This window comes from Pipra filicauda, unplaced genomic scaffold (assembly GCF_003945595.2).
Source record: "Pipra filicauda isolate LSUMZ 115617 unplaced genomic scaffold, ASM394559v2 scaffold41_size5083284_pilon, whole genome shotgun sequence".
NCBI lineage: Eukaryota > Metazoa > Chordata > Aves > Passeriformes > Pipridae > Pipra > Pipra filicauda.
The window spans coordinates 3,792,600-3,820,443 of record NW_024104554.1 but is presented as its reverse complement, the minus strand read 5'-3'; the positions used below and the strand labels follow the sequence as shown (position 1 = coordinate 3,820,443).

Sequence of the window (27,844 nt, the reverse complement as noted above, 5' to 3'; positions counted from 1 at the left end):
TGTATCCATTTACAATGAAACTGCCACAAAAATATTAATTTTTTACCGGTGGAGTGCTGAAAATATAGAAGGACGAACCCTTCAGTGCCAGAAACTTGAATTTGTAGAGCTGAGATGAATCAGTTCCTTCAAGTCTCTCATTTACCCATCCCATATGTATGACCTGTAAAAGAAAATAATTGAACATTAAAGCTCTATTTTTAAGTGGATCATAAGAGTGGTTTTATTAGAATGGGATGCATCATACCCTTCACATTTGCCTTCCCACCACTTGCATATTCCTGAAGCATATAGTATTGTGGCAGTGTGTCACAAGTCTCTGAAGAGAATTAAACTTACAGTACTGGTAGTCTGAATCTTATCTGAAATAATCACAGTGTTAAAAGCCACCTATGTATCTCAAAGCAGACTCTCACTTGAGCCAGCAGAAACCTATGTGTACAGAAGTAGTTCAGCAGGCAGTTTATAAAAACCATGATCCTATATTATCTATAGCAGTGTCAAAACTTGGATATACTGACATTTCTATTCCATGTAACTCTGAAGAAATACACCTGAACAAATCACTAGATATATCAAATCAAACAGCTTTCTCTAGGTTCATGTTTGCCACTGTTAACAAAGTCTTTGCTGCACTTATCATCTTTCAGAGTTTATATATTTTTTTCATATACACTTTATCTAGGTTCTCATAGAATTAGATGTCAAATTCAGTGGTTACAAAACTTTAACAGTGTTACAATGCATACCTTTATTTTCCAGAAAAATTAATGCTAAGAAAAAATAAAATTAAGAAGTAAAACTGCATGCTTCCTCTGAGGTAGCATGCAAATTTATAAAGGAATAATGTCATAGCGTGGTAGCAGAATATAGTGAATGTAGTTACCCATGAAAAACAACAAGCAAAAAACATTCTAGGCTCCATTTGGCATACTTTAGGAGGAAAATATTGCTCATGAAACAGGTATTTAAATCTAGACTCAGTCACCAATCCGAATGTACAATTCTTGCTGATAAGCTTGCTTATTTTCAATTAAGGTTACACCTACAGGCAGTAATGATTTACACAGGGGCAGATATGTCAAAGCACTAGCTAATAGTATAGATGAATGCTCATACTCTTATATCATGAAAACCTCACACGTTGTTTTCTAATGTTGGTATTTAATGTCTCAGTTATGTCTCATCAATAAATTTATCAATAAATTAATAATAAATCAATATGTTGAGCCAGACAATCCTTCTCCATACTGCATTAACATTTTAAGGAGATCTAAGAAACAGCACAATAAATACAGTAGCCCTTCCAGTTCTTATTTGCTATTCTGCAAATTTAATAACTTTCACTAGAAGATTGTTTCTACAGCAGTCAGCAAAAGTGTCAAAACAGTATATTCAGAAACCTCATCACTTTAACAAAATATACTACATTATTGTTTATATTCTATTACAATTCATATTATATATTCAGTTTATTAGGGTGGTAATATAATATCAAATAATACAAACAAAAAGAATGATGTTCAAATCACAGCATATGACCAGTACTATATTTTCCTTTACATTTCTAAAGTCATAGTTGCTGACCTGCAAATTGACACCACTTATTATGGCAACCTGAAAAGTAAGTGCTAACGAATATGAAAGAGGAAGAGGAAAAGACTAAGCAAAAGATATTTAAAAAGAGAAAGAATTTATTAAGAAAAAAAAGAAACTGGAGAAATTAAAATGAAAATAACAAAAGCAAGTACACTATACAAGTTTATAAAGAGAGGGAAACAATTACAAAATACTTGGGAGAAAAAAATTTAAAGAAAAGAGAATTCCAAATGTATATTTGTCTATAAAATTGCCTATACAAAGTCCCCAAAAAGTAAAGAATGAAAATAAAAGAATTTTATTTATCAGAAACAGTGTTTGATTAACTTATGCATATACTGATAAAATAATAAAATTATGTATTTTTAACAGATATATATAAATATATATATATATATATTTTTAATTTCTTTCCACACAACTTTCTTATTGACTGGTTTATTTAATGGTTGTTTAGACCACAGAAATGGAGAAATAATAATTATTCAGTTCCACAAAAGCAAACAAGTGTTGGTACTTAATAATCATCATCATCATCATCATCATCATCATCATCATCATCATCATCATCATCATCATCATCTGTTCATACATGGGTTACTGAGATTTTAATTGGATCTTAGTACTTGGGTGGGAATATTAGTCCTGGGACAAAAGCTGTTCAGTTATTTGGATCAAAACCTTCCATTTGAAGTGTTTAGGAGTGCTTATAAGGCATAACACTCTAAACTGTCCCATTCTCAGCATTGCTTTCACTGCCATTCAAAGCTACATGGAGAACTACCCATATACCATTGATGTATTATTAAGTTTCTAACATGTTGTAACACACTTTCCAAAAGTTCCTGTTGGAAGAAAATGAGCAATGGCATTCATTATGACGAGATAAAACAAGTCACTAACAAAATGTAATCCAATCATAGCAGATAAATGAAAGTTCTTATTTACACTTCTTGATTTTCTACAGCCATAGAGCATCTGGGTGCTGCAAGGACTAGAAACTTAACATGTATTAAATTTAATAAAGCAGTCAGTACATTTTGTATATAGTACTTTAAGTAAATAGTTATGAAAAGTAAATGATGCAAAACACTCCAGAGGGAACTGAAGAAAGAAAATCAAGGAGATCCCTATGTATGACATGTCAGAACAGACGGCTACACTTATGTAATTAAAGTGGGATAAGAATCTACAAGAGACGCCAGCTTGACCTGCAAGTTAGCAATCAGTGCTGTGCCATAAGGTACAATGGAACAATAACAAATTAAGAAAGCAAAGAGAAGTACATCTTGAGGGAGCTTTAGTAATTTTTTGGGTTTTTTCCAAAGCAAGTGTTAGATGGCATATTTTGAAAGGTATAGATAAAGGCAGTATTCAGGGGAGCTGGATCCAGGTCAGACCTCTTCAGCACTTCTACAGCATGTCAGTTTTCAAAGTGAACCATTTATATCTATTATTGGATTATGCAACAAAATCTGTACAACCAAATCCATATAATACTGTTTAAAATATTGTAATGTCAAGAATTGTCATAAACCTTGCTGGAATCAAGATCTGTTGCAGCACACATCCACAAGATACATTACATGATCACAGGAGAAAATTAGATTGTTTGACACTATTTATTATTGACAAATCTTTCAGGGTGGTTATTCATTTGTTATCTTGCTGCTCCACATAGGTATTTTGTTTCATTTCAAATTTCTTTATACAGATTGAAGTCAAATTGACTAGTCTCTAACTATCCAACTTCTCTTTCTTTATTCATTAACAGTCATGACGTTTGCCCTTCCCTTATCTTTTGAGATGTCACCTGTGAGACACAATTCCCTGAAATAATCATGATAAAAGTTTTAGTCTTAAAAATATAAAAAAAAAATCCAGGAAACAAAATAAGAAATCTTGCAAGTATTTTTACCTATGCAGAGATAGAATTGCCTAATTTGCTTTAATAAAAAATAAAGAGCAATCCAGTAGTGTGTTTTTTGAAAATTGAGTCCCAAATCTATCTGCCTACTGATAACACAGAATAAAGTGCTTTCAAATAATCTCTAGAGTATTATAACAAATTATACTAAGCAGAAACAAAAGTTATGATGCATAGATGCTGTGTGTTTCATCATCAACACAGGTTACATAAACACTTAGCACCTGAGCTTCAGCAGTGGTACTTACTTAACACCTTTCAGATTTGTGTAATCCCTATGAATTTCTTAAGACCTTGTAGTCCTTGACATGGAATAATTAGCATGACATGTCCTGGGATAACTAGAGCTCTCCAAACAATTCCAATGGACAGTCTGGGATTTTAGCACTGTTGGAAATAATTTCCAATAGGCAGTTTGAATGCAGACACCCTGCTTTGGTGGTGTGTGGAATTTAAAAGTGTGGAATTAGCTAGACCATGCCAATTAGCTTCATGACCTGGTACCACTTATTTTAACAGTATAAATATGTTAATAATAACTACAACTACTACTACCTTTCCTTACCTCCAAATTTGAATAACAGTCATAGGACAAAGTCATAGAATCATAGAAGTTGGAAGGGATCCATAAGGATCATTGAAGTCCAACTTACAGCCCTGCACAGGACCACCCCAAGAATCACACCATGTTTGTTTGACATCTTTTGGCAAAGACACTTAAATACAACTGGTTTAGACCCAAGAACCTTAGTCCTTTCTGATTTTCTTTATCTAGGTGCCTACAGAATTCCGCACGGTCTGGAGATTCAGTTTCCAGCAAAACCAGTTAGGGGCAATACGAAAAACAAAGAAAGCCCAGTTTAGCAAAGTAATTTTTTATGTTCTTGATGACCCTGAATCCTAGATTGCTAACGTCCTATGAAAAAATAATCTGAATGAAACCTATCCACGTCCAGCCTTGTCCCTTTATGAATGATTAAGCTGGACTCTAAAGGCAATGAAGAAAACTCACCACAGGAAACACATTAATGAAACTGCTTAATTCTTCAGGAATGTCCGCGCTCAAAAGCAAAGATGAATTTTCAGTTATCACCAATTTTACTTCAAGGCAGCTCTTCAAGTGACCTTCAATCTCTTAAGGTTATCCTTTCTCTAAATTTTAAATCAATTGCATTAATAAGACCTATTCAGATCCGTACAAACATCATGTAACTGACATTAATAGGTTGCATTAACCTAGGACAGAACAAGACCTCTTCTGCTTTCAGTTACTTTTGCCAAGTTTTATATGATGCCTTTGTGAAATATATATATGAAAGATTCATAATTTGCTTGCTTTTAAAGCAAATTTTCACAGGACCTATAAATTTTGAATTGTTCAAATTTGCTCCTTTAATATTTTTACGTTTGCTAGTTTTATTTCCTTGATCTGCCAAAATTCTTTATAAACTTATTTTTTCTCACTTTTTGGCAGAGAAAAATTCAATGTTTGTTGTTATCAGTTCTATCTTAAATTTTCAGCTTCTGAAATTAGGGTCCTAATTGTATCATCCCTTCTATTTATATTAGGAATGGAAAAAGTGGGATAGATTTGTATCGCCTAACTTTAGGCACCTACTTTAGATGATATGCTAAGAGGCAAGTCAAGACAACAAAAGTGGCTCCTATAAAGGATGATTGAAAGTGCTGATATCAAGTTTCACATTTGAACAGCTCTCTGGAATAGAATAATTTTCTGCACTGAATATCTAGGCAGTTTATGGAGACTAGCCTGTTTATTTAGGAAATCAAATTATGTAGGTTGTATGACTGTCCTCAATACTTAAAAATTGAGGGAGAGTATGTCTTCCTTTTTTCACCTAAACTCATTATAAGTGCCCAAACTGATAAGAAAAAACTTTTAATTGTTACTAAAGTACTTGCAGTAGACAGTTCATGCAACAAAGGATATCCAAATTAAATACCTTTTCCCCTGGCACTCATAATCACCTGTTTTTCATATCAGTCTAATTAATAATTAAAAGCCAAGGCAAAGAAAGTAATTAAATCATAAAATTATACAATAGTTAGGGTTGGAAGGGAGCTTAAATGTCATTTAGGTCAACCCCACTGCAACAACAACTAGATCAGGTTGCTCAGAGACTAACCTGACCTTGAATGTTTCCAGCCATGGGGCATCCACTGCCTCTCTGGGAAACCTGTGCCAGGGCTTTCCCACCCTCAATGTGAAAAAACTTCTTCCTTAGGGCTAATCTGAATCAATTCTCCTTCAGTTTAAAATTATTACCCCTTGTCCTATCACAACAGGTCTTGCTAAATAGTTTGTCCCAATCATTCTTATAGGCCCCCTTTTACATACTGGAAGGCTGCAATAAGGTCACCCTGGAGCCTTCTCTTCTCTGGGCTGAACAGCCCCTCCTCTTTCAATCTTTCCTATAGGAGAGGTGTTCCATCCCTCTGATCATCTTTGTGGCCCTCTTCTGGATCTGTTAGAACAGATCCATGTCCTTCTTGAATAGGATGCATCACTCTAGGTGGGGCTCTCGAGCAGAACAGAGGAGCAGAATCAACTCCCCTGACCTTCTGGCACTCTATTTTAGATGCAGCCCAGGACACGTTTGGCTTTCTGGGCTGCAGGTGCACATTGCTGGGTCATGTCCAGCCTCTCATCCACCAGCACCCCCAATTTCTTCTTGGCAGGGCTGCTCTCAATCGATTCATTCCCCAGCCTGTATTGATACTGGGGATTATCTTGACCCAGGTAAAGGACCTGGCACTTGGTTTTGCTGAACCCCCTGAAGTTCCCACGGGCCCACTTCTCAAGCTTGTCCAGGTCCCTCTGGATGGCATTCTGTCCTTCAGGTATGTCAACCACACCACACAACTTGGTGTTTTCTGCAAACTTGCTGAGGGCACACTCATCAAGTTTATGTCACTGACGAAGACATTAAACAGTACTGGTCCCAGTACAGACCTCTGGGGGATACCACTTGTCAGTGATGTCCATTGGAACACTAAGCCATTGACTACTATCCTCTGGATCCAATCATCCAACGAATTCCTTATCAGCTGGACAGTCCACCCATCAAATCCATCTCCCTCCAATTTAGACAGGAGGATGTTGTGGGGGACTGTGTCAAAGGCATTACAGAAGTCTAGATAAATGACACCTGGAGCCCTTCCTTGTTCCCTGATGTAGTCACCTCACCATAGAAGGCTATAGGGTTGGTCAGGCAGGACTTGCCCTCTGTGAAGGCATGCTGGCTGTCTCAAATCACCTCCCTGTCCTCCAAGTGTCTTATCACAGCTTCTAGGAGGATCCGTTCCATGATCTTCCCAGGAACAGAGGTGAGGCTGACATGTAGGTAGTTCCTGGGTTCCTCCTTTATATCCTGTTTAAAAATGGGTGCAGTGTTTCCCTTTTTCCAGTCATCTGGGACTTCACCCTACTGACATGAAATTTCAGATATCATGGAGAGTGGTTTGGCAACTCAATCAGCCAATTCTCTCAGGACTCTGGGATGCATCTCATCAGGTCCCATAGACTTATATGTGTTCAGGTTCCTCAAATGGTCATGAAACTGATCCTTCCTTACAGTGGGAGGGACTTTGCTCTCCCATTCCCCACCTTGCAGCCCATCCTCTTGCAAGGTGTTGGAAGAGAGATTGCCAGTGAAGACTAAATGGTAAATTCTTATATGGAATAGGTATTTATTTTGGTTTTAGGGGTAATTTTATTATCTATTATACACAGAATTGAAGTCTGTAGTGGGTTTTGAGGCATATTTTTTCAAAGGATTAACCCAAATATAAGAAAACAGTTTCCTGTGTAAGAAAATGTCAATGCTTAAATATTTTAATAATTTCTGGGAAAGCCTAAATATGTCTAAGTACATTGTAAGATGATGAAATGGTGACATGTGACAAAGTATTCAATATGTCAAACTAATAAATATTTATTTGATCCTGATATGAAGAATTTTTTGACTCAGCCTTTGACTTTTATAATAAAAATTCTGTAATTAATTTCTGCAGTAAAATGCTATAAAAGGCACCTTGTCTGTTTTTCACTTCTATAATCTACAAACCCAGCATTTTTGAAAACAGCCAGGATTAGACTCTGTGTTCTTGAGCAATAATGCCAGATTGATGCAATGAAAGCAGATGTAAGTGTAACTCATTAGTTTTGTAATACAAGCTTCAAAGTATTTTCCAGAATTAATTAATTAGCCTGGAAAATGCTACTTTTTATTTTACAAGGAACTGTTACAGGAAGTAAGAATGCTTCCCAAAGCAGTAAATTCATTGGACTTCGGGACATTTGTCTAGTTGGAGTAGAAGAAATATATCATCAGGCTTCTGAGCTCCAAAAATCACAGACAAACAAACACAGTCTGCATAGCCTGATAGATGCCAAACAGATCAGATTTGGAATTCACTCCTTGGCTATCTGTGCACATGATGTAAATCGAGAGTTAAAAGACTCACTACTGCAGTGTTGCATGCAAACATACACTACGCTTTCCAAGACCTGGCTGGGAGTTCCATTGTTCCCCTCCCATGTATTTCACGGCTCCATCTAATCCAGTTTTTAGGTTTACAGTGGAAGATTCTGCTCAATATTGTGGATTAGTAAGAATAGTAAAAATCTGTTGTATTGAGTAGGTAATTTCAGAATTTCAAACCATAGAAAACTTGGTTTTAGAATTTTAAAACTGACTAGATATGTATATGCAAGCTCTACAAATTTTCCAACAATGTAATCACAAGAATTAAAAAAAAAAAAAGCATAATGTAATAGAAGTCTTACCTGGTCTGAGGGAGAACAGCATTTATTTGCCATTTTCATCTATGACAGAGATGGAAGAATGCACAGTTATTTATATGCTGAAGAGTTTCTGTGATGCAATTAGCATTGATTGACTTAGTTATGGAATACAGTATTAATACTTCAAAATTATATTTGTAAGAAATCATTCAGTGCTTAAATACTAGATTTTTACTACTATACTGAATTTAAAAAAAAAAACAAAAAGCCAAGATTTGAAAGACAAAAGCCTTTTATCAGAGTTTTCATTACATCCTTCATAAAGATTTGCATGTATGAACTTAAATTTGCCACTCTGAGTGTCTGTACTGTAGACACCTCACTCAGTTAAACAATTGCTTAAGCAGATTTACAAATGAGGTCTGTGATTAAGTACTTGTGAAATGAAGACAATAGAGTGTAAGATGTGTTGAAGGATGAAAGGAAAATTGTATGGGCTTTCCTTTTAGTTTGCTCTTCAAGATAAAGTTACATCTCTCTCTCTTTTTCTCTTTGTTTAGGTAATGAGTTTTGTTCATTTTGGCTTTTCTCTGGCAGTCAAAGTTTGTTTACTGCTTATCTATGCAAACCCTGACATATATTCCTTTCTTTAAAGGGTAACACTTTAATGTGCAATGTTGATAAGTATAGATAAGAATCTAGAAAGAAAAAGATTAGACTGGAAAAAGACTTCCCGATACTGCAAAGAGTACGCTGAAAATTGTCCTAGAGTTTATGAGTACTTGCAAAGGATCTTGTCATCAAAAAGCCTGTTTAAGAAGACATGAAAGGCTTGTGATAAGAAAACCAAAACCTATACAAATATGCACATGGAAAACTACAAATGCCACAGGAAACAAGCAGAAGAATTCCAGGGGAGTGACAGAGGGTCTGAGGATGAGGTGGCCAAGATACTGGGAGCCTGGGGCATCTGCCAGACCTGGCTGTCACCTTGGGTTGTGTGCTGGAAGATCCTGTCAGGCCCTTGGAGTGGCCCTGCCATGGTCCCTACTACCTCCCTGCCACCCTAGAGGAGGAACAGGGACTACCACAAGAGAGGCAGGTCACAGCCTGCAGTTGCTGGCACCTGCAGCATAGCACAGGCATGGATCAAAGACAAGAATGGAACTAAAATTCAGCTGCTAAGCAGAACAAGGGGCCCTAGCAAGGTTCCTTCCAGGTCATGCACAGAGGTGTGGCTTACCACAGCCTGGCTCCAGGCTGCATGGCTGCACTAAGCCAGAGCAGGCCTGCAGCACTGAGGTGGGGGGAAGAGGTGGCAGAGATTCTTGACGCCCTATCAGTAACAAACCAGTGAGAACTCAAGAAATTCACTCTGTAACTTGGTTAAAACAAATTGGTGACATGCCCAGTGTCACAGAAGGAAGCAGATCTCACCAGTCTGATTTGTTGGTAGGCTTAATCCTGCTAGAGTAGTCGTGCAGGACATAACGAAAAGACACACTACTGACTAATGTCAGTAGAAATGCTGACACATCCTGCCCATATTCTGCCCCAACCTTTCTCTTGTGCTTCAGACAAAAATATACACACAAAGTAAATATATAGAAGCCATGTTATACACACGGAAAATATAATTTCCTTGCAAGTATCCAAAACCTTGCTGAATAATGAGATTACTATAGCACAAATCAGTGCAAGTGAACAGGCACAGATGTGCCTGGAAAAAAATGTGTGAGACTGGTCATGCAGGTTTTTCTGCACAATGAGGGTAGAGTATTGTGAAGTGCACCCTCATAAGCAGTTCAACTTCCCTTTGGGAAGAGGGCAAGAGGGAAGAATGCATTGGACTTCACAGCTATTCACTGCACAGTCTTAGCTCATCCCTGTTCAGAGCAGGGATGTCTGCAGCCCTGATGTAACTGTGGGGAAAGATCATATTATGTCCCTATGTTATGGGGCTGAGAAGTATGTACTCTCCACTTCACCTGGCAGCATGTGTTCTCTACATGCCTCCACAGCTGGTGCAGAGAGACAGGAATGGGATACACTTACCTTGTTGGCAGTGCATAGGTTCTTAGTACTGCAGTACAATAATGGGAGCTGGAGACAGCAGGGGAACTAAAACAAAAAACCTGGATCTGCAAAGACTGCAGGAAACTTTGAAAAGGAAATATTAAACAAATTATAATTTCTATACTCTGTTCTGAATGGATACATACAGGACAGGAACAGACTGGGAAGGAAATAGTTCAGAATTGTTTACCTAAATCTAAATACCTCTCGGGCTGGGATTTATCTCACATATAATAAACCTATTTTCTCTTTCCTGACAGCAGTGAGAGTGAAGAATTCTGACAGGTACCTATTTTTTTTCCTAGCTATAATAGTATTTAACTATTATTAACTCCACTGCAACACAGAGTATCACTTAGATACGTGTTTACATGAAGGAATAAAAGAAAAGGTTTGTACAGTATAACATACAATTAAAGAAGCTGTAAAAGGCATAAATATGATCTGGATTAACAAACCTACTTTGATTCCAAATTTTAAGTTTCTACCAATCTCCTATGAAACTGTGTGAATGATTTATAAAAACCATAAATAATGTTTAAAGTGGAACAAGTGCATCATAACTTGTTCTCTTATCTGCTTATGAGCTACTCATTTATTTATGAATTTTTTTTTAAGAAATAAGACCACTAGAATATAGTGGGAAAAAATACAAAACCTTGAGAAAGTTATAAATATAAAAAACAAGTCTCTGTAATGTAGATGAACTGGCAGCATTACCTTTAGATGCTTCTATCCATTATGACTACATTAATGTTTGGTGCCATATTTCAAAGAAAAAAAGCTATCTAATAGCTGGCAATTTGAATGGTGCAAAATAGGGAGAGAAATATAAATTATCCCAAAAAACTCTCTTCTAAAAAATTATTTCCATCACAAGTTGTCACTTCAGCCTACAAAGAACCCTCCAGCGAAAGAAATTAAGAACAGCAGCAGTGAGAAGCACATGCAGATTAACTTGCTTCCTGTGCTTCTTGTTACATCATGGAATATTCATGACAGTTTCTGTTACCTCTCTTCCCTCAGTTTCTTCAACTGCACCTCCTTCTGCGAGAAAAGAAGAGTATGAAGAAATAAATCTGAGGTGCTGATTCACCTCTATTTATTTCTGCCAAAGGTAAATGCGAAGAGCTTTGCAAACATTGAAATCGGGGACTGAATCACAAAGGAAGATGATAGGGTAGTTTGATTCTGGTAGAAAAGTATGTGAAAAAAACAGAATATGAACAGAATGATGAATAATTTGGAGCAAGGGTCCTCAGAAAAAAAAGTAATGCATGCTGCTTGCAAAGCCAATTGTTACTAGAAGATTTTCTGAGCTAAGCATACAAAGCATGTATCAGTAAAGAGGGCTAAAAAGATACCCTTACATTTTTCTCCATGTTGCAGTATTCCCTGTGCTCCTCTGTCATCTAAGAACTAACTTTCTCCAGTCTGGTACCAGAATCATTAGTTCTCATCTACCAAGTAGCACTTTCTAAATATGCTAACATACAGGGGCAGCAGCCTTATGCAGTGACAACTCCTCACATCTTCACTGTTGAAAGATGATTCCTCCTTTACACTTGATCCCCAGAGAGCTTGTCTTTGTATAGAAGTTAGATGTTTCAGTACTTCAAAAGAGTAGTCTGACAATAGCAGAAGTGTCACATTGTGGCAGAGCTATTTTTGTACTACCTACATTAGGACTGTCTTCTGGCATCAGCAGAAGATCTGACAAAGAGCTGCCAGTTGCTGAATGAAACTGTATTAGGGTAAAATAAAAAAAATGAAGTATATTAGGATAAAGCGATACAGGAAAGCTTGTGTGCACTGTAAGAAAACAGTCTGTATTAGAAGCTCTTTAAGAACTAAAATTCTAAAAGAAATTATTCAAAATTTTATGCAAATATGTAGGACAAAGGATGTATACAAGAGTAGCATGAATACACACGGATTAAGTAAGAAAGACTGAGGTGCAGGAAAAGTTGCTCAAGTCATGAACCAATTATCAGCAAAACAAAATCTAAAAATATGTGGAAGTAAAATGTGAAAAATGGAAAATATTGCTTAAGAACTTAGTAATATTTTAGGTCAGGTAAGAATGCTGATGCCAAATGTATCAGCAAGAAGATCCATTGTGACTATGTATCTAGTAATTAATTTCCATACAGAGATTATGGCATAGTACAGAACAGGAAATGACTAGTTTAAATATTTGGAGAAGCAATTGAACTTAGAGTCAGCATAACCCATAACTAGATAAGGAAGATTCTGGATTTCTGAATGAGTAGTGATTATCTTCAGGTACTCCTGGAGAATGGGAGAGACACTCTACAGAAGTGGAAAAGTGCAGAAACAGTAAAGAGGTCTGAAGGAATTATAGATCCATTCCCTAATGCCAATTTCTGAGGTATGACAAGAAAAGAAGGATTCTGTGAAATGATAGCACTAAGGTAAGAAAAAGCATTCAAGATGGACTTTCAAGAAGCCCAATAAAAAGGCTTTGCCCTAAGCACTGTGGACGGTGGTCTATTTGGCTGTCCAGAGGCAGCAAGTGCTCTCCAGCCTCCTTCTGCTGTAAACTTCTGCTGCACTTTAACCCCACAATCCTCATCTTAAAACTGGTTTGCCATAAAAGGGATTCTCACTATTACATTTCCTGTTCTGATGATCAGTAATCAAAATGCTCTGGCTGGACCTTTCCAGTTGTACCACAGGCTGCACACCTAATGAAGACCATTAAGTCCAAGTAAAAAGTTTATGTGCTTCTCATATGAGCTACATAGAGTTTACTCTATAACATAGAGTAACCAAACCCACAAAACATGGGAATTCATCTGTTCATGACATTCATGACTGTTATTTCTCAGACCTTTCCTGGGAACAGCCACTTATATTAACACCAGATGGACTACTTTTACAGAATTTACAGAATTCAGTGTTGTAATAGATAAGGGAGAAGACCAATGAAACTACTCAGACAGGTCCCAACACAGTGAAGATACTATGTCAGGACATGTATTACTGCACATAGTGCCTTTGAAAAAAACAGACTAGCATGCTATGATAATAAAAGTTGTTGCTTGCATTTATAGCCACTTTGTATTGTCTTATTCACTTATATCCTTGGAGTGGTTTTTATTCAGTTGATTTCATTAGAAAGAAAAACAAATTGTCTAAGTAACTATGAACTGGAATTGTTCTAAAAATATTACTATGCACTTTCTTAGAATTGTCAAATAATAACACTGTGTACATGATGTAAATCGCTAAATAGAGAATATTTATAAAGAATGCATCATAAGCAAAAATGATTTCGTCAAAGAGATTGCTTAAGCAATTGAATATTTGAAGATTTAACGGAATACATGAACTATAGTGATCAAATGGAATTCCATGTAACTTTTGATGACTAGAAAAATAAATTAAATTTTAAATCTCTTTTAACCAAAGATTTATGTTGAAATCCAATACAAATTCTATGCAATATAATCTGAAGAACTAAGCAACAGTTCATCTAGAGTACAAAGCATAAAATTAACGTCACGCTACTAAATCATAATTTATAAAAGATGTTACAGATTCAACATATTTAAGAAAAAATATTAAAAACCTGTACAGGCAATTCTTTTAGTGATAACAGTGCTTTTATATTTTCATCACTGATTTTTACCATTTTTTAAAGATAAATATATTTTCAATATTGTACATTATCCAGTTCCCTATTTAACTTTATGGTTCATTCCAAAATCTTCAATAGTTTTTAGCTGTTCTTTGTTAGAATAATGATGTGCTGTCCAAATAGCAATTTTCTGTTTCTCCAAGGATTAGATAATACTTCTGCTTGCGACAACAAATGTTACTTATTAATTTACAGGAATAACTTAAAATAGCATAAGCACCTTTATACTTCTAGAGAGAAAGGAGAAATATAGAATAATATGATCTTAAATAAATCAACTCTTAGACAACTTAGAGAGGTAAAAATAACTTCTCCCAATAAGCATCTGTAAATTGCCCTTCACTAGCTATGGAATTTTCACACATCTACTTCAAAATCAACAAATGTTAATTTCAAGTATAGTTTAATTAAAAAATGTAAAAATTATATATTTGGTCATGTCTAAAGCTCTGTGAAATTACCACTATGGATAAATATTTTGCCTTAATAAGTCTTAAAAATAATAAATGCAATGTTTTTTTATTGCTCTCTGTTCTATGATAACACTGCAAGTCCTGGAAACTTCATGATAGTTTTGATCAGACCACCTCTCCCTGCTTTTTCCTTTCTCTTTTCCTCCCCATACACAATCATTTTATATATTGTCTCTTAAATGTGAATTGTTTTCTACCCTTTGAAAACTAGAAATAATTTTACAATAGCATAGACAAGAAAATATGCAGAAAGTAACATACATTTTGAAGTGTCAAATCACTGATGTTAGTTGACATTGCTCTCAGCCAGTCAGCACTCTCCTGGGCTGTATAAAACTGAAGTATCCCAGTACCAACTCCATCGAGTGCCAGCACTTCAAATGCATTAGATCTGCAGTAAGAAGAAATATATCCATAAAGGAAGATACATCAATTTTCTGAAACTGCCCAATATTTATGAATGTTCAAGTGATTTTTATGCTTTTTGACAAGTTTTGAGTGTTTACTTTACAAATCAAAAGAAAGGCAACAAAAAGAAGGATAATAATGGGCAGTAACAGGAGCAACAGATACAATAAGTATTTCTCTGTACCAGCATACATGTGCTACTGATCATTTACTTCCCCTGAGTACACATAATATGTTCATAACTGCTGAACTTAAGGTAGTCTATTAAGGAAGTACGCATTAGATCTTTTTGAACAAACATTTTTTTTTTAAACCGAATTGTCAATTTTCTTCATTGCATTTTAGCTTCATTTACTAGGAATGTATGAAGATGCAAAGAACTGTCTTCCTAACTTTCATTTCTTGGTTTCCAATATTTTTCTACATGTCATTCAAAGTAATGTTTACTTTAAGCTCTTTTATGACATAGGAATTTGAAAAATGTACTCAGCAGTTTCTTTAAACAAATTTCTCAAAACAGCATTGACACATGGGAATGTGCAATTGCATTTTATTAACTTTTAATGCAACTTTTACATGTTTATAGCATCTTTATTCTGCAAATGCCAATGATTTCCTCACTATCTGCAGTAAGTTACTGTTATAGGTTAGAAGTCTGAGAGGGGGAATTTTTCTTCCCCCTGCCCCCCCACTGTAGGAAAGACGGAGTTTGAATGGAAAGGGGGAAGGGAGTTAATTAGCCTTACAAAAGAACTAGCTGGCCAGACCACATTCCTAATGGATGGCCCATCAGAGGTTGGGGGGAGAGGGGAGGAGTTTTGGGGGGGGTGGCGGGGCTCTTCTCAGAAGGGGAGAGGTTCAGACGGTGGAGTTCTCTCTCTCGGACAGAGACGGGGGTCTGCGTGCATGCATTTAGAGAGAAGACCTGGAGGTCTGTCTTTCTGGCTTCTTGTCCTGCTCAGCCCTGACTGCTGGCCTCAACTTGCCTGCAAGCTCTCTTTTGTCTCCAGCCCGGACCTGCTGCATTTTCATTGGAAAGTCTCTGTGCTCGCTGGGAGAAGAGGAAGAGCTTTTTGGGGCGCCATCAACTGAGAACCACAGTGAGTCCTGTGGGGGTGGACTGATTTTCCTTCTGCCATTCTTCCACTGAGGGAAGGACCCCCCGTTGTTTCTTTTCGGCTTCTCCCGCGACCCGAGACCATCCCCCAGACCCCGTGTGGTGACCGCCAGAGCCCGACAGCGCCCCCTGCAGGCCAACACAGAGAACTGCAGGCCCTGCACCCCCAGTGATCCAACAGCGCCCCCTGCCGACTGTGATTAGAACTGCGCTAAAGACAGAGAAGTATTCTGACCTTTTTTCTTTTGTTTGAAGGGGACTTTTGGGTACAGGACTACTGTCTAGTTTTTTTTGTGTTCTGTTACTGTTCTTGCCAACGTACATTTATCTTTTAATAAAGGGTTGTTATTTCTTCTGGTTTTTTTCCACACTTCCTCGATTAAAGCCCCTTAATTTTGAATTTACAATTGCTGAGAGAGAGAAGTTTGGTCTATCTCATAACTCATCCTCTTTAGCAAACATTCCAGTCTCTTTAGACTGAGACAGTTACACATTGTGTACGTATGTCTGAAAACCCCTGCCTTTGGATGATGGTGGGATATGCTTTTTTTTGCTACAAGGTTTTTCAATAGGAGCAACAAAGGCTCATTAAGTAGTTGCATGGAAGTACACTGATCTAAATGTAAAAAGAAGTGACACGCAACAGTTGCAGTAACTAAACTTCAGAAAGATTCACAGATTATTTAAATGCCTATGACTGTGAGGAGAATTACATTTCTGTCATATACTACGGTGAAAGACAATTATAATTATCTGAACGATTGTGTATATGTTTGTTGTGTATATAATATGGAGAATATCACTACTACCTTCTACATTTACAGACTATTTATTTATACCTATAGCTGTATTGCTTCATTTTTGGTACTAACTTAGAAGAAAGCCAACTACTGAATCCAAAATACTGCTCTATGAAGTTGCTGAGTTTTCCTAGGGTTCTCTGATCCAATGTGGAGTCCTCTACTGCTTAATCTATCATATATGCCAACATAAGCATTCAAAATGACACACAGAGGTTCATAAGCAGCAATTAATTCGTGACTTAGTGAAAAAGTTATTTAACTAACCTTTGTCATTTGTAGGGATTTTGATGGTGAATGGGAATACTGAATACTATTCCTTGCCGAAAAAGGTAACATCACATACAATATTAATAAGACAAAGTATCTGAATAGATATATATGACAGGCTTTACTCTTACAAGAGTTATAAAGCGTTATACTTGCTTTTTGCAAAAATTACATGCTTGGCCTGAAGACTTAAATATATATAAGCCGATTCCCTGTTTTACTTTCATGATTGAATTATCATGGTAACTACTAACACCTGGTGACAATGGCATAATTCTGTGTCACTTTCATTTGAGTAAATCTGTTTCAACTCTTTAGAAAGAAAGAAAAGGTCAAAACAAATCCTTTTATTGTCTTCAAGTAAATTGAGTCAATCACCTCTCAAGCACATTGTTCTTTTTACCTAAGGCTCTGACAAAGATCCCAACAGTGCTGTAATGAAATGACTTATGGAATGATCTTGTCAACATCCCATTGAGAGAGTGAAAATTCCCTATTCATTGATACACAGTGGAAGCTGGAAACAGACCTAATTTGGTGCTGTGAAGAGAAGCCACTCACAATACCCAGCTTAGATATCCAATTCAAATATCAAAGCTATGATGGTAGAATCCTTACCCAGTGAAAGGGCAATCCTTGTATAGGGCTTCATCACTGAAAGTGTGCTCAGCTGACTCTTGCTCAAAGGGGTGTCCACCAAGACAGCCCTTCCCGTAGACCTCTTCCCTTGCTCTATAAGACTGACACCAGGACATCCTTCCCCAGGATCTTGGTTTGGTTCAAAGCATCTGATGTGCCAATGGTGGTCACGTTGCCTGATACATGTGACTGAGACCTTTGGGGCACTGCTCTCCCCACTGTGCTGACTTGGGCAGGAAGGTAGTTTTACCTGAGAGTAGTTTAGTGCATTAAATGACACAGGAAACAAAAGAGCCAAGGTTTTTCAAAGAAGAAGATGTCAGCCATGAAGTCTGTGCTAGTAATACACTGATTTTACTCTCAACTTTAATCAACTTTACTATGATTATTTCTTGCCTTCAGTTTCGATAATTTCCCTCTGATGATACTATAATACATTGATATTGTTTCAGGTATCACACTGTGTTCTGAAAAGCATAGTGTATAGAATCCTACAAGTAAAACCAAATATTAAAAATAAAAATAAAAGTTTACCAAAATGAATGCTGAGGCTTTTGTTTTAAGTGAAACAATCAATTCAAACACTGAGACAGCACTAGAATTCAGGAGAAAATAAATCTGAGAGGCTTAAATGCCATGCCTCTCTCTCTACCATTTCCTCAAAACATAGAAAAGAAAAAAAATAGAGGCAGAGCAAAGCACCTATTCCTATTAGGTGATGAGGAGCTTTCCATTTAATACCAAATAGTAAGTTTGAGAGGTCTCAAGATGCTATAAAGTTGCTGTAGTTTTGGTTTAGGGTTTTTTGGGAGGGTTGTTTTGTTTGCTTGTTTGTTTATTTTATTTTGTTTATTTGTGTGTGTGTGTTTGGTTTTTTTTCTGAGGCTACAAGATCATTTTAAAACACAGTCAGAGGAATTTGCCATCTCTTCTATTACAGCAGTTGTGGTACTGACTATTGCAACTAGAACCAGAAATGAATATTTTCATTTCCTAAATTCTAGAAATTTGTGTCAAATTACCCTCACATTTCTTGATTTCAAATTTGTCTCCCAATCTTTAACTTTGTTTCCTTCAAGCATTTCTGCCAAGGAGCATGAGGCACTGTTTTCCATACTCAGTCTCTTTCTATCTCATTTTCATGGTGAAATGATGAATGGACCTGCATTCCTGGTCTCCTCTGGGGTTTGTTTATGGCAATAATTTCTTTTAATAAAATAAACACTCTCTTTGTGAGAATGGCAGAGAGAATAAGAGATGAGCATTGGAAGACTTCAAGTTATTTTTTTGACATTGACACTTTTAAACAAATATTGTTAATTAATATTAATAAAGCATATTTTGCCATACAGCTGAAATGAGAAAAGCTGAATTTTTACTTTACTGGAGGCTAAGAATTTCAGCAAAACATATTTTTAGATTTCTCAGTATCTGTGGCATGTGAAACCATCCCTCCATTAGACTTACATAACTATTTTATTGTGTTGCCCTTATAAAAACCTAGATGCATGTCTGACAGCAGTTGTTTTACCTGAAGTTTACTACCATGCTGATACAGACAGACAGATTTGATCTTCCCAGGTCCTAAATCAGTATTCCTTCCTGTTTGTATTTCTTTGATTTCTGAGCTGAGTTTTTATTGCTTTTGTTTCAACATTTTCTTGTGGTTTGTTTATAGAACTATATGATCCTCTTGCTGGAATTTATATTTAAACTGAAGTTTTATGGATTATGGGTGGATTTGAGTGGAAATTCCCCATAAAGAATTATCTGAATTACTTAATTTTATATTGTAAATGTCATATAGTCTTGTACCTTAAAAAATGTTCAAATGTGCTCATATATCTGGACTATTAACAGAAACTACGTAGCTAAAAAAATATCAAAGCATTAAACATAAACTTGGATTGCATTTTATGTTTGTGGTATTTTGGGGGAGCATTTTGCTTCCAGCATTGTAACTTTGGTTTATTTTTATTACACTTAGAGCAATCAAATAAGATAACTGAAGTAACATAGACATTATACTTCTAACTGATGTGTCAAAAAACAGTAAGCAAGTACTCATTAAGGTTTTGTAACTCAAACAGATTATGTTTAACTCCTAGATCTTTCTCAAAATGGTTTATTTCACTTCCTAGTTTTCAATTTATTTAACTAATTAAGGCATTTTGTTAACCTACTGAAATGTTAAATGGAAAATACAATTCTTAAGAAAGATTCTGTTAAAAAAACAGTGAGTCCATTAAAAAAAATCAACTACACAATACTCTGTAGTAATTTCAATGGCCAGAATAACAAGGAATAGAAAGCAACACCTAAATCTAATTAGGTTGTTTTGTATGGGGACCATAGTTACATGGGCTCATTGATACGGGACCTGAATTACTTCCACTCACTTCTTCAATTTTCCATATTATAAGTAAGCATTTTTTCTTCGGTGTCTAAACTCATAATGTTCAAGGGGTTATAGCTACTGTACCTTCACTCAAAGCTCCAGTCAATACAGTGTATAAAACTGGAGTGTATAGCAGTACTACCAGTATCTGCTATAAGGACTAAAAATACTTATCTACATTTTCCCAAATAACAATTTAGACATTTCATAAGAAAACTGAAAGACTACAATGAGTGAACTACATTCTCCACTTTCTATAAGACTACTTATCTTCTATATCTTAAATAAACCCCCCTACAAAACTTACTATGAACTACAAATTCTTTTGGCTGAGAAAGACCTACTGATCTCATTATTTCTCTGTTAAACTTACATCAGACTTATTGACCAACTCTATCCTCAAAATTTGAAAAATGTTTCCATTACCAACCACCAATTAAGCATATTCAGAGCAACAGCATTCTCATTGTATATATTACCTTACTTCTTACAGAGAAAAACTACATTGGTGGATTGGTGAGAAGTGTAGAATAATAGAAGTAGTAATGCTATACTATAAAGGCAATTGAATAAAAAAAAATATTGAATTGCTAAGTAATCAAAAAGATTAATCAGCCTGCTGCATAAAAATATTCAGACAGACCCCAATCATATCAACAATATGACATGCACTAATTCAGAGTGATTTCACTTCTTAATACAATGTTTAGTCTTCCATTGAGAAGAGGAATGGCATCTACTACATTTCTTAACTTTCCTTTAAAATATTCTTGGCAATTTTTTTGCTTTTGTTTTGTGGTATGGACAAACATACTCGGAAGTCACACTGCAGTATGTTCAGTCATTCCTTTATAAGGAAGGAAAAAATATATCCCATTGTCTCTTGTTTCTCTTAATATGTATGGTGCTGTCAGAACCTAAAATATATTTATATATAAAATATATAAATCCTGTGTCATTAAGTCACCAGTCTTCCTTGGAAAATCTTCTTTGGAAAAAACAATTAAAAGTCAAGTGTAATGAAAGGCCAAAGGCAACTCCTTTCTCTTCAAATGAAAAAAAGAATAACAATCAAATACATACACATGATCCTGGCTTTCTCATGACACAAGAGTAGTCTGAAAATATGCCCTTTTTTTACCAATGTTACCAGAAAACTCATATGGAGTACAGAAGAATTTAAACTGCATAGTTTAACCCCAAAGGAAACAATACAGCTGAATCTGATTAGATTAGACTAGATTTGATCTAAGGTAAACTAAAAGTAAACTACAGTCTAACAGACAACTCTAGCTATATAACGTATTTCCAACTGAAAAATGAATACTGAGCAAGATGCTGACATGCCGTACATTGTCATACTTTGTTGTTTGGGTTTTTTTTAAAATAAAGGTTAACAAAAAGATGGCATTCAGGAAAAATATCAGACTCTGCTCAACTGTATGACAAACAATCTTTTTTCTTGTTCCTAAGGTTATCTGTGAGTTATTTAAAGAAAAAATGCTAAAAATATGAAACAATCTCGAAGATTGTTTGGAGAAGTAAAGTGAATGAGGTCAGAGGAGCCATCCAGACTGGTTGATGGCAGTTTACCACATCAGAACAGCAAGAGTACCTGGATTCTCATTTACAGACACTATACATAGCATATACAATACAATACTATATATTTTTAAAAATCAGTTTGGGATTGAGTATAGTAACAAAAGTATGGAAAGTTCTGCTGTAGTCAATTGCAATAATTTCTCAGATGTAAAAGATGTGTTCCTATTAGGGAAAAGAGGAATTGAAGAATGCAGTGTTCATTACCTGTGAGTGGACAGACAGCAAAATGATCCTACAGGCTTCAATAACCTTTCATAAGCCAAAATATTTTGCATAGTCAAAAAGCAGTGCCAAAAGCCAAAGGGCTGTAGGTAATTTTTGATGGAAAGAATTATACAGCCCTCTCTGAATTTAATTCTGGTAGGAAGTAGGGGAAAAAGACCTTTTATACATTCCATCTAGCTGAGCAGAAAGCACACAGCTGTGTATGTGACACTACAGATGATAGTTCCAACACTTCAACAACTCCAACACTGACTTCAAAAGTAACCTGGCTGTTCTGGTGCCAGGGCACCTCTGCAAGACCAATTGAGGTAACTTAGTGGATAAAATATAATGAAGCATTGCAACAAAACAAAGTTATGACAAAGAACACGAGAGAGACAAAAAGTTACAAGCATGACAGACTCATGGACTCATATAATACAGAAAAAACAGGCATGCTCTCAAAGAGTGTATGCAAATAGGCTTAGAGTAAATATTCAGAGTATGGAAAAATTAGCAAATTGGTCAGAAGGATCTGTGATACGTTCAGGGAAGTGAATTGTAACGGACTCACTCCAGACTTTAGACTGATGGCTGAAATGTGAAAGGGAACAGAGATGTGTAGATATGGTTGAAAGCAGGATTGTTATTTAGACTGATCATAGGTTTTATGATAAAAGCAGTTTGGTAAAAACAAACACTTTTAGTAAGAACATGGAAAACACCTCATCCACAGTTAATCTCAAGGCAATATTGCTTTAATGCTCATATAGATGTTTCTGTTCTCTTATCAAAATAAGCAAGGAGCACTTACTAGAAGTAAGCACTTACTAGAATTACTTCATCTTCCTCCAGAGTGTATACAACAAAAATGAAAAAAGCCCACCAGTAATTAAGGAGTGGTATGTATACTAAATATATATGGGAATGAGATGCATCACAAGAGAATATGTCTCTGTAAGATTGAAACTGAAAGCACTAAGCTCCTCAATTCTTACAAGAAAAATATATCTGTGAGTGCTTGACCCTGGTCCAGCAGCCAACCATCCACACTGCTACTCACTCTACCACCCTTCTCCAGAGGCACAGCACAGAGAATATGAAGAACAAAAAAACTCATGAGTTGAAAAAAAGGCAGTTTAATAAGCAAAGAGAAGAGGAAAAACCCCCAATAAACCAAACCACAACAAAACAGGGGATGCAAAGGTAACCATATTTCACAAGCAGAATGATGTCCTATCAGTCTCCAAGCAAAGGCTAGCTCCCCTCAAGCCCCCTCTGCTTTGTTTTTATTGCTGAGCAATGATGTCACGTGGCATGGAATGGTCAATTTGGTCAATTTGGGTCACTGGCCCTGGTTGTGGCCCTCTCAACTTCTTGCCTACCCCTTGGCCTATTCACTGAGCGGGAGCAGTGCAAGAAAAAGAGAAGGCCTTGATGGTGCACAAGCACTGGTCGGTAACTACCAAAATATTGGTATGCTATTAAAATTGCTTGAGTCACAAACAAAAACACAGCACCATATAGATTACTATGAAGAAAATTAGCTCCATCTCATCTAGACCCAGTACAACATCTGAAGGTGTTTTACTTCCAAGAATTCTCAAAATGCACATGCTACTGTTTTGTGAACTAGAATCCCTTGGGATTTCTCCATCTAATGGCTGAAGTGGACAGCACAGGAGCGAAACTGCTTCAAACTATCAGGGTGGAAACTGAAGTCAGAGGTTTAAACGTTCTATCTTCTTTCACTTATCCTTTACATTTTAGAATATTGATATTAAGTTGACGACGTGTTGATATCTAAATCTGCACACTGAGATTTGTTCACTTAATTCACAGGAGAACTTCTAAGCCTTGAATGGTTGGGATGGATTGGGAAAGGTTGGACAACATGAACTGGTCAGTTGAAGTAGGGAGGAAGAAAGTGATGGAGGAAGTGATGAGAGACTAAATAAAACAGAATTAAGAATTCAAACAAAGTCTATGGAAGAACTTAAAACTTTTCTGGATAATTTATTATTATTCACCCGTGATGCTTTAACACAAAGTCTGGGAGAGGAGCTGCCAAGTGGTTTAGGAGATTAATTGCACTAACTTAAAGCAGAAAATCTGTCCTACTAGAAAATAATGATTTTCAGGTCATTTTTAGGAAACGGGTAACAAATTTGGTACAGATCAAGAAAGGTTTTAACATGAATTTCTAATACCTCCTGGTAGCAGATGACCTGTACTATTGATGCTTCAATAGAGATTATCTCCTTAATACATATTAGAAGCAAATAAAAATAGGGTAACACATAAAGAACATGGAAAATAACAACAGCGAATGAACTCCTGTTCTGATACATATGGACTATTTGGCCCACAACAACTAGTAGATTTGAGGCACTCCTACCACATGGAATGATGTCTAGGAAAAGCTTATGTATGCTGTGATGTGTTAAACTTTTCTCAAGCATATTAATTATTGATGCTTTATTAAACTTCAATTTTGCTTTCATCTTTCCTGAAGTCCAGTAAAATCACCTCTGACTTCCTATTCCACAGCTACTTTAAGAACCATCAGTTATGCCTCTGAGTTGCAAAAAAATTCTACGATCAAAAATACAATATATTTTACCATGTACTTTGCCAGCATCTCTTGTCAATATGAGTTTCTGCATGACAGTGATAGCACAGTCATGATGATTGTGCATGGTGTTACCATTTATAATGAAAAAGGAGAGTTAGATGACAATATTAGAATTTGCGAATATAGATGTATTCTATAAGAGATACAGAACCAAATGTAGTGCCTTCAAAGTTAATTCAACTAACGCTAAGATTAACCTTTGTACTAGTTGCAGATGCTCACTGAATTCCCAAGATACAACAGATTACAGAAATGTATTTGTAGGAGCTTTACTTTATCTTTGTAGTTGCCATGCGTGTCATTAATCTTAAGAGAGGATGAACTGCACAGAAGATGAACTTTTTAATGACTGTCATATCTCCACTCAAATAATTCTTATAAAGCCAACAGTCCACCTCAAAAGACTTGTACAGCTAACTAACCCAGTGCTTCCCCTTTTAGATTACAAACCTTAATTTATCTGTTCCAGTTTTGTACCTCGAGATTCGAGCCATCGACAAAGGAACTGATAAGGTGTCTAGCCAGCGCTTCTCATATTTTGGTTCATTAGCTATGGGTGAAGAAGGTGATGATGGGGCCTGTGCAGAATAAATGAGAAAGAGTAAGAGCAGTTTATATGACAATACAGTGAAAAAGTCATGAATATGCATCTCTGGTTCTGTTTGTCTCAGAAGTGAATAATCATAGCAATGAAAGTATACAAGAAACTCAGAATTTGGTAGAGAAATAAAAAGAATCATTCATGTAGAAAGGAATGCGACCCATCTTGATATTTTGCTTGTGATGTTAATTTTAATAACTGCTACTAAGAAGGAAACAGCTTTTAGTCATAAATACCCTGAATTTTCTCTAAATGTGACATAAAATACATTCTTAGTTTAAATTAATTTGGTCTGTACATATCTTCTACATGCCTCAAAAAAATCATCAGAGAAAAGGAGACAAATAATATCCTAATTAAATACTACATTAGAGGATTTATTTGTGCATTGTGGCTTTCATCCATTGTATTATTTAACAGTAGATTTAAAATTCTGATTCCTGAGTGATCTACAACTATCTATCTATCTATCTATCTATACAGATTGATGAATTTTGAAATTTTAACTTTGAAGTTCTCCTTCAAATGCTTCTACTAGAAAGGCAAAACTGATGAAACTATCTAGGCACTAAAGGATGTCCAGATCTCAGAACAGTGACAATATAAATATTTTACAATCTACTAATTTAATGTTACAAAAGAAAATAACTTTATATCAAATGTGTTCGAATGCAAATTAGGTTAGAAGAATTAGCCTGGATATATATAGTTATTGATAAAGGGGTCTGTTCAAACCCAACCTAGAGCTTATATACAGACTATTCAGCCTGCTCTTACATGTAGCATCTTGTGTACTGCAGGTAAATAGTGCACGAAGGCACCAGGAATGAAATATGACAAAAAAATATTAATGAAATTTTAAAAGTTGGCGCAGAACCACTAGCACTAAAATATTCAGGACACTGAAGAGACATATATTTCTTAATTGATATACACTTGCAGAATATGTAGGTTTTTTTCCTGTGTAATAATTTCCAGAGGTTTACACCATTATATCAGTAACTGAAAGTACGGAAGTATGCCCAAAAAAAGATGGTAACTGGGCTTCTTTGCAAATTATTTCAAAATATTGTTTATGGGTAAAAATCGATTAAATTAGAAACGGATTAGAAAATGCTGGAAACTACTGCTCAGTGTACCGACTGAAATTTATGAGCATGATTATGAGCTTAAAAAACGCTTAATAAATACGCAATAAAATGAGCTAGGAGTTTCTTACAGAATACTTAATAATCATAACTTGAAAACTTTTTATTGGCATTTATAGCCCTGCACTACTATGGCAACTGAGCATGTCGCCCTTTTACAAAGATAACAATCATATTAACAGAGAGGCAGCTGAGAAGAATTCAAAGACATAGATATTTACCTTGAAGTTAGGCATTTGTGCTGTCTCTGAATCAAATTTTTTTTTCCCATATTTTACAGCAAACTTTCCAGTTGAAAGGTGGTTATTTTTATATGAGCTGTATATATGCACTGAGTAGCACTTACAAGAGCAAGGAAACTACAGAATGACCCAACTTCAGCTCTGTTATGCCCAGGTGTTCAAAAGCCATAAAACTTACTCAAAATAAAGAGTATTCTGGGAATTGTCTATTTCTTTTTCTTGCCTGTAAGGATTTAAGGATTATTTTTTCTCCCTAAAGCTTACAGTCAGCAAGGGCTGATCTTTCTATTTACTTCTCTAAGTAAATCAAAATAGTGAGTTTCACATTCTAACAGGATGACTGAGACTTAGTGAATGAGGCAAACTTTTCTAGTAAATGAAAAATTTGTAATGAATTTGCTGGAGTTGGTAACAATAAAGAATCTTTTAGACAGCAACAGCTTTGAGGAAAGGAATTTCATTTAGAGAATTTGCAATCCATGGAACAATCCAGCTTTCATTTGATTGAGATCTCCTGGTGTTTTTGCAGTATGAATATTTCATAATCAAGTCCAAAGACTAATTCTGTTTTATAGAATTAGCCACAAAAGGCTAAGGTGTCTTCAAAGCCCAGCATAAATTTATTAATATCACAATGAATAATCTGACACATATTAAAGAATTCTGCACAAACTTAAATAATTGACAGAACCACAGGCAATCTGAAGTTGAAAAGGATCAACATAATCTACCATTGTCTGTCTGGAAACTGAAATGTCTAGGAATAAAGCAGAAGGTAACAATCAATCGTAAATGCTTGATAATGATCACTAAATTTAAACCCAAGATTCAGAAAATAAAGGAACATGAATGTTCCTGCAACACCTTCATCTATTGTTCCCATCCTCTAAACTCTCAAGTTACAGAAAACATCTAGACAATTTAAACATACAAATCTGTCTTTTTCTTGTGAACTATTAGCTGTACTTCTTTTAGCAGGCTGTTGAACAATATTCTATGATATTGTATCTGATTTCAGAGCATTTGGTAGCCAAAAACTAATGAGTGGGTCACTTAGGCAATTTAATGCTTTCATTTGGTCTCTTCAATCAAATGCTTTAGTAGGATATCAGTGTAAAGAAAAAATATCTCAATTTAAGTAACAATTAGAAGACGTACATGACAGTTATTCATTAGGTTAATGAATTGAAGGGGAAAAAATGGCCAACAGCATCAAAATCTATTAACCCCAAAGCTATGAAACTGCAGCATAGACATATTTGTGCCAAAA

The 27,844-nt window shown here is 35.8% G+C and overlaps 1 protein-coding gene across 1 annotated transcript in view; it reads right to left on the bottom strand.

The window, feature by feature from the left end:
- Nucleotides 1-27,844, bottom strand: part of SNTG2 (syntrophin gamma 2) — a 238,822-nt gene that overhangs the window by 37,646 nt on the left and 173,332 nt on the right. The window contains exons 9-12 of the mRNA XM_039385545.1: nucleotides 25,034-25,161; nucleotides 14,769-14,898; nucleotides 8,337-8,375; nucleotides 47-163 (exon numbers count right to left, since the gene is read on the bottom strand). Coding sequence (XP_039241479.1) covers nucleotides 47-163; nucleotides 8,337-8,375; nucleotides 14,769-14,898; nucleotides 25,034-25,161 — 414 coding nt within the window. The remainder of the gene's footprint in view (nucleotides 1-46; nucleotides 164-8,336; nucleotides 8,376-14,768; nucleotides 14,899-25,033; nucleotides 25,162-27,844) is intronic.